This window comes from Olea europaea, chromosome 18 (genome assembly GCF_002742605.1).
Source record: "Olea europaea var. sylvestris chromosome 18, O_europaea_v1, whole genome shotgun sequence".
NCBI classification, from domain to species: Eukaryota; Viridiplantae; Streptophyta; class Magnoliopsida; order Lamiales; family Oleaceae; genus Olea; species Olea europaea.
In genome coordinates, this window is record NC_036254.1 from 3,398,548 (window position 1) to 3,406,642 (window position 8,095).

General features: G+C 34.0%; 1 protein-coding gene across 1 annotated transcript; it reads left to right on the plus strand.

Moving 5' to 3' along the window:
* Positions 1–5,328: 5,328 nt before the first annotated feature.
* LOC111367168 (UPF0301 protein Tfu_2389-like) lies at positions 5,329–6,990 on the plus strand. The gene is made up of 2 exons (XM_022987904.1): positions 5,329–5,578; positions 6,120–6,990. Exons 1-2 carry the CDS (start codon positions 5,443–5,445, stop codon positions 6,878–6,880), a joined length of 897 nt encoding a protein of 298 aa, XP_022843672.1. The 5' UTR covers positions 5,329–5,442; the 3' UTR covers positions 6,881–6,990.
* The last annotated feature ends 1,105 nt before the right edge of the window (positions 6,991–8,095 follow it).

Consider the following 8,095-nt stretch of genomic DNA (forward strand, 5'->3'; position numbering starts at 1 on the left):
GATGAAACATTTTCTCTGGTTGCTAAAATCTCTTCTATTCGTGTTTTGATTTCTATTGCTGCTAACCTTGATTGGCCATTGTTCCAATTGGATATTAAAAATGCCTTCCTTCATGGTGATTAGCACGAAGATGTTTATATGGAGCAACCATCTGAGTTTGTTGCTCAGGGGGGAGTATCGAAACTATGTTTGTAAGTTGAAAAATACTTTATATAGGTTAAAACAATCACCGAGGGCATGGTTTGGAAAGTTTTCTGAGGTTGTTCTGAAATTTGGTCTTCAAAGGTGTTAGACAGATCATTCAGTATTTCATCTACAAACTAGTGCAGGTCGTGTTATCCTTGTAGTCTATGTAGATGATATTTTAATCATTAGTGATGATGCAGATGTGATTGCTCGATTGAAACAGTTTCTACAAAAATATTTTCAGACCAAAGATCTAAGCAAGCTCCGATATTTTTTGGGTATTGAAGTTGCTAGGTCTCGGGCAAGTATCAACTTATCTCAAAGAAAATATGTTCTTGACTTGTTAGATAAGACAAGTTTTCTTGGAACTCGTCCAGTTGATACTCCTATGGATCCTAATATGAAGTTTTTGAATGATGAAGGAAAATTATTTGCAGAACCAGGAAAATAACGTCGTTTGGTTGGAAAATTGAATTATCTTACTATCACACGGCCATATATTTCTTATGCAATCAGCATTATTAGTCAGTTCTTGGATGCTCCTCGAGTTTCTCATTGGGAAGCTGTGATACGTATTATTCGATATTTGAAAAAGGCCTCAGGTCTTGGATTATTGTATAAATCAAATGGACATATCAGGGTAGAAGGGTTTACAGATGCCGATTGGGCAGGTTCTCTGTCGGAACTACTGGTTTTTGTACTTTTTTCGGTGGTAATCTTGTCTTTTGAAAAAGTAAGAAACAAACTGTAGTTGCAAGGTCAAGTGCAGAAGCAGAATATTGGGCGATGGCTCATACTGCTAGTGAATCGACGTGGTTGCAACACTTTTTTCAAGAAATCAATCTCTCACCCTCTACTCCTATACCGATATTCTGTGATAATCGACCAGCTTTACATATTGCATCCAATCCAATTTTTCATGAAATGACCAAGCATATTGAAGTTGACTATCACTTTGTTCGAGACAAGATAGTATGTGGTGATATATGCACACCATTTGTGAAGATCGGAGACCAACTTGCTGATATGTTTACGAAATCATTGAACAGTAATCAGTTGAGATTTTTGTGTACCAAGCTGGATTTATAAGATATATATATTCCAGCTTGAGAGGGAGTGTTAAGAAAGAAAATCAATTAGGAATAATGTATATTAGGTAAGAACATTCGGTGGTATATTTAGTTTCCATTTATGTACACGTTAATTTTTTCTGTATAATAAAAGGAAGAAGAGAGGAAGAGTTTACCTTCTTCTCTCTAATGCTTGTACCAAACCCTAGTTTAAACAAAAGACAACAACACTTTTGCGTAACTCTTGGGCACCAAGAGGAGCAGAACATATCAAAGCTATGCTTGTCTTGATTAATTCAGCTGAATATTTGCCTTGTATAACAAAGTTCTCATAAGCTTATAGTTTAAGTAATGAATAATGTCAACCCAAATAAATGAAGAACCTAATATGACTCTTAAGGAACTACACATTTCTCTTTCCAGTAGTCATGAAGCCAATTTATGGTGACAATTGGTTGCATTAGATTGTTGATACAATAACCATCCAACATCTATATGTCATGTTCTATCCTAATATTAATCTGCAGAAGATATGCTCTCAAAGTCATAAGAATTCATGGCATAGTTAAAGTTCTCTTTCATTTTAAGTAGAATTTCTTTTATAGATTAGAACATGACATTTAATTTTGGGAAAACTTGTGCATTAAATTGCTCTCACTTTCCATTTTTGTTTCTTCCCACACCAATGGATCAAAATCTCTCGATAGAACATGGCTAACTACACATGCCAACAATGCTAGTTACGTTGTGGAAGCTGCAACATTGCCAATTGTGACAAAAATTTATGGTGTTTGGGATCATTTATTTAATCCTTTAACGTAGAGATTGATGTGGTGGTCCTTTTAAGTGTTAGTAGTTTCCCGTACATGCCATGATGAGCAGTTTCAATAGCTAAATGTTTAAGATAGATTATTGACAGTCACAAGTTTATGCCTCAAATGATATGTATATGAAAAATCCTAAGTAAAGCTTCCTTAATAATTGTAAAATGTCTCGTATCATCATTTATTACTAATTCAATATACAATGCTGGAGTGGTTGAGTTTTTATAAAATGATATATTTTAAGATTTTCACTGATGTTTTATCACTTTTTTGAGTGTTTGTCTTTTTTGAATAACGTTTGTCACTCTCTCTCTCTCTCTCTCTCTCTCTCTTTTTTTAGAACTTTTTTTAGTTGTAAACATAGGTTTTGACTGATGTTTTGTCATTTTTTTAAATTTTTGTTACTTTTTGAGTGTTTGTCACTTTTTTGAATATTGCTTGCACTTTTTTTTTTTTTTTTTTTTTTCCTTTTTTTTTTTTTTCTTTCACCTTGTTAAAATTTTATCACTTTTTATTGTTTGATACTTTGTAAAAAATTCTATCTTCTTTTGAGTGACAAACATAGGTTTTGATTGGTATTTCGTCACTTTTTTTTTATGTGTTTGTCACTTTTATAATTTTCTGCCACTTTTTTAAGGACAAGCATAGGTTTTGATTGGCGTTTGAGTCACTTTTTTGAACGTGTCATTTTTTAGCGTTTGTCACTTTTTTTAATTGTATTTGTCACTTTTTTTGAGTGACAAATATATGTTTTAATTGGTGTCTTTTTATTTTTTTTTAGTATTTTTTTTGTCACTTTTTTGAATGTTTCTTGAAGTTTCTGTCACTTTTTTCGATGACAAATACTGCTTTCTGGTAAAGTGCGTTTTATATCACATTTGATAAAAAAAAGTGACATTAAACTTTAAAGTGACATTGTGTCACTTTTATTATTAAAAAGACTTAATTTTACATAGTACATTTTTATTTCCAAAATATTTTTCATATGATTTTTCAAAAGACTCTTAATTTTAGAGGTATTTTTGTAAGTAGACAAATTCTTTTTAGGAAAATTTTTATATGTAAGATAAGTATGATCAATTTCAAAATTAAGAAACAAAGTTTAAAATTTCAAAAATCAGATGTTAATTAAATTTTATTTATGAAATAATTAATTAAAAATATATATTTTTAATAAAATATATTAAGGTCACAACTATATATAATTTGGTCACAAATTATTTCTCATTGACAAACCAAAAATTTTATAGATCACAATTTATATTACGATCACAAATTAAAAATTTTACAGGTCACAATTTATTTAATCGATTACAGATAAAAAATTTACAAGTCACTATTTATTTACAGGTTTGAAGTTACAAATTTTATAAATCACAACTTATTACACGGTCACAATTATCAAATTATTGTTTACAAACTAACAAATTTTTATATCACACATCAACCAATTTACTGATCGCAATTTATCTATTGTCATTGGTCACACATCAACTAAATAATTTGTGACCACCACCTCACCACTACATTCAATAGCATTGCTGCCACCTCCCGACAACACCACCATCATCTCAAACAAACCAACACCCCAGCAAAAATCATCACTACTTTCCAACCTCCACAACGACAGTGACAACAAAAAATAATTGGTCACAACCACCACAGGGCACCACTTCACCATTACTGCAACACCACTATCGCCAACACCATCACCACTTGTACCACCAACGATTCAACCCCAACACCACCACAACAAGCATTCAATCTCTACCACACCAAGACCACAATCCTTACCCAAAAAAATTCCCAAAGCCGTGGCCGTCGGCAACATCGCCGCCTGTGTAACCAATGATTCAACCTTGAAACATATCACACGCTAACAAAGAAACATAGATCTCACGTAAATAAAGAAATACAATGGAAGAACGTCGTTGTGTGCTACCAATGCAAGAAGCAGCACCACGCTGTTGCGTGGCATTCGAGATCCTCGTCGTCGGTTCGTGTTACCAACTAGATTATTGTGGTTGCATCTTGCTACCAACCCTGCCTAGCCTCTAGAGATCGCCGTGTGCTACCAACGTTCTGTGGTCTCTCGCCGCGTGCTCACCACTGATATGCGACGCTATTAAAGAGATAAAAGAGAAAGAGATAGCGAGAGAAGGGAGAAAGATAGAAGGCTATGGAAATATTTAAGGTTTGGAAGTGAGGTGGATTAGATGGGGTATGTTAATTAATTTAATTTTATAATAATATAATTAATATTTAGAATTTTAATTATATATGATTTTTGAAAGAAAAACGTGTAACTCTTAATTATGAGTTGAGATATTGAAAACATTTAGTCCATCAAATTTTCACTCTCTCTTTTTTTATTTTTTTATTTATTTTTATTTTTTAATCTCGGATTGGGCTGCTTTGAGCTATAGAAGAGGAGGAATTGCGCGGAGGGCAGCTAGAAATAGAGTAAATCTCCCTTTGTGTTGTGTTCAAATTTCAATATCTATGGAATTTGCTTAATATATATATTAAAAATAAAAACATGAAAAGGACTGAAAGCCATCTCACCTGAATAAAAGAAAAGAATTTTCAATCCCCACCTATACCTTATGTTAAATTCTACTGCTATCTCACCAAACACTTAAAAAATGGATATACCTTAATGAACAAGTGGATAACTACATTATTGATTCTCAATTAAATAATGCTAAATCCCCATCTATACGATACTAAAAGTCCACTCTCTTAAGTTATGGTTGGTTTCTATTTAATTTATAAATATATTCAATTAAATTTACTTTTTATGCGTATATTTTGTAAGATCTACCAGTTATTCATTACTCATATATATCTCTATTTATAATTTAAATCAATTATAACCACTTGGGCACGTACCAATCGTCTATATGTAGCACTAGTTCACTAAGCCCACGTGTTAAACCCATATTTTCTAAACATATTTTATGAAATTCATAATTTTTACTTTTCAACTGCATATTTCATTAACTTTGATGAAAATCTCTAAACCCTAAACCATAAAAATTTTAATATTTAATTGAATAAAACATGAACTAAAAAAAATTAAAAGTTAATCATCAACATTTCATTATGGTCGAACTATTAGAACCGTTCACATTTGTATTCAATTCTCGCATACTTCACATTCTGCGGTGGAAATGTCACCACAAGTGTGCAGACAGAAGTGGCTAGAAGCATTCCAAGTCATCAATATAACTCCAAAATTTTTCCACGTAAACACAATCCTGACTCCTTGTACGTATTTTCTTATCCTTGAAACTATCCATTGGGCCAAAAAGTTTTCGTTTTTATTCTGTTTTTAACTGAGTGCTATCGAATAAACCAGCATGGATGCTTGTTTTCTCTCTTCAAATTCCTTTACTAAAACCGTTGAAGTTCTTCCTTCGGTCAAAGGAAGAATTCCAGGGAAAAATCTGAATCAGTATCTGTGCAGGAAATCTGGGAATCCATTTTCTATAGCATGTAAGTTTGGTATTTGTTTTACAGATTTTTGTATGCTATCTTCTAGAAATAATTGAGCCTAAAACACATAGATTTGGTAACCAAATTTGGTGTAAATATTGTGCTATCGTTAAGGAATAAATTTCTACATCGAATAAAGATGAAAATATAGACCAATTTATGAGAGTTTGGACTACTCCTATTAACGAAGCCACAAGCCTTAATATGGAATTAGAGCTTATTAAGTTCAATTGAACATTTTGATTCGATTAAGACTAAAAAAATGAGTACGTGGATTTCAAGATTAGTCTGTTCAGACAAGCCACCGTCTTACAATACATGTTAAAGGATAAATTCTCATTGAATAAAGATGAAAACATAAATCAATTTATAAGAGTTTGAGTTACGCCTCTTAATAAAGTTGACGTTTCAAAATGGAACTCAAAGTCGTAATACTATCTGTTTAAAGCTTTCTTTGAAAATGAATTGTTTCATCAGTCCTAATTGATGAAGTGAAAATAAACGAGCTATAACTTTTGTGTATATCTTGGATCAATTATAGGTTGCCAATCGGGTACACCGTCCTCGTCTCCTCAAGACGAGTTGATGCCTTACATTAACACTGATTGGCGAGCATTTAGAGCAAGACTAGTAGCAAGAGATCGAGCCTTAAATCAAGTAGAGCCTTCTTTAATGGTTGATCAAGATACCATTGTTTCTCACCCTCAACAATACACAATTGGAGACGAATGGGCTCACACCATCCATGAACCCGAAAGAGGTTGCCTATTGATTGCCACAGAAAAGCTAAATGGGGTCCACATTTTCCAAAAGACAGTGATCCTTCTCTTATCAACAGGCCCAATTGGCCCAACTGGTGTTATACTCAATAGAGCTTCGCTCATGTCTATTAAAGAAATGGGCTCATCAGCACTCGATGTATCGGGCACTTTTTCCAATAGGCCCTTATTCTTTGGGGGGCCATTGGAAGAAGGGGTTTTTCTTGTAACCCCAAGAGAGGGGAATGATTCGGTCGGGAAAAGTGGGGTTTTCGACGAGGTAATGAAAGGGTTGTACTTTGGGACAAAAGAGAGTCTGGGTTGTGCAGCTGAAATGGTGAAAAGGAGAATGGTACAAGTAGAGGACTTCAAATTTTTTGATGGATATTGTGCTTGGGAAAGAGAACAGCTTAGGGCTGAGATTAGGGCCCGTTATTGGACTCTGGCTGCTTGTAGTCTTAGTGTTATTGGGCTTGCTACTGAGGATAACATAATGTTATGGGATAAAATTCTTGGGCTCATGGGCCCTAGAAAGGTTTGGTAAACAAGCCCAATAATGATGATTATGGGCCTCCCATTTAAATGGGCCGGGAAGGGAGATCCTAATCCTTTTGGTTAATGCATTTTCACTTGTTTTGCTCGGAAAAAGAAACTGTGAACAAACCTTGCCTTACTCCGACTCCGACTTCTATAAACCCGCACCGACTCTAATTTCGACCTCTATAAGCCACCACCTGACGCAAACAAATGTCTGGAAAAGTGAATTTAAGGAATTGAAGAGAAAAATGGTTAATGAAGAGGGATCTTCAGAGAAGAAGAAAAAGGTTTCTTCAAAATTTTATAAACCTCAGGTAGCTAAAATTCTCAAACTTTTTTATGGTTTTTTTCGGTCTTATGTTGTAATATTTGCTGGATTTGAGAAGAATGACTGTTTATTCCATTCTGTGGTTTTTTGTGAATGGTAGACACCTACCTTAATTTGACTGATCTTATGTGAACGGTAGATATAATTTTCAGTTTTATACATAATCACCCAATGTGAAAGAATGATTAAGGTATTTGCATCTGACTGTTTATTTCACTTTCAGTTTTATGTGACTAGTGTTAAGTGAATAGTAAATACCTTAATTTGACTGGTTTTTATGTGAATAGTAGATACCATTTTCAACAATCCTGATCACGGAAATGTTTCATCGTATAATTTTTAAAGATGTTAAGAAAGAAAATCAATTAGGAATAATGTATATTAGGCAAGAACATACGGTGGTATATTTAGTTTCCATATATGTACACGTTAATTTTTTTCTATATAATAAAAGGAAGATGAGAGGAAGAGTTTACCTTCTTCTCTCTAATGCTTCTACCAAACCCTAGTTTAAACATGGTATCAGAGCTGATTTTTTTTTAGAGTTTGGTATTTTTCTTCCACTTCTTCCTTTTCCTCAGCAACCCGAGTATTTCGCATTGTGTGTGGCAGCGGAGGGTAGCCATAGTTGTTGGTGGATTGTAGTGGCAGTCGTGGGATGCGTGGGTGTTCTCGTGGCTGTAGTCGATCGTTTGGTTGTAATTTCACGATGTTTAGGCGATTGTAGAAGTGGGTTTTTTCTTTGGCATTGTCGTCTCTGTTGTAGGTGGTCACCGGAGCTCTCAATTTTGGTCGGTCGATAGGAGGGTTTGTTTCATCGTGGTCAGTGGTCGATAGGCTGCCGGATTGCACTGCATTGCCAATTTCTCTGTCGTTTAGGACTGATTTGGGCGC

Coding starts and splice junctions, on each gene's coding strand:
- LOC111367168 (XM_022987904.1), top strand. CDS start 5,443: ATGGATGCTTGTTTTCTCTCTTCAAATTCCTTTACTAAAACCGTTGAA. Junction 5,579..6,119: donor GAATCCATTTTCTATAGCAT/GTAAGTTTGGTA, acceptor GATCAATTATAG/GTTGCCAATCGGGTACACCG.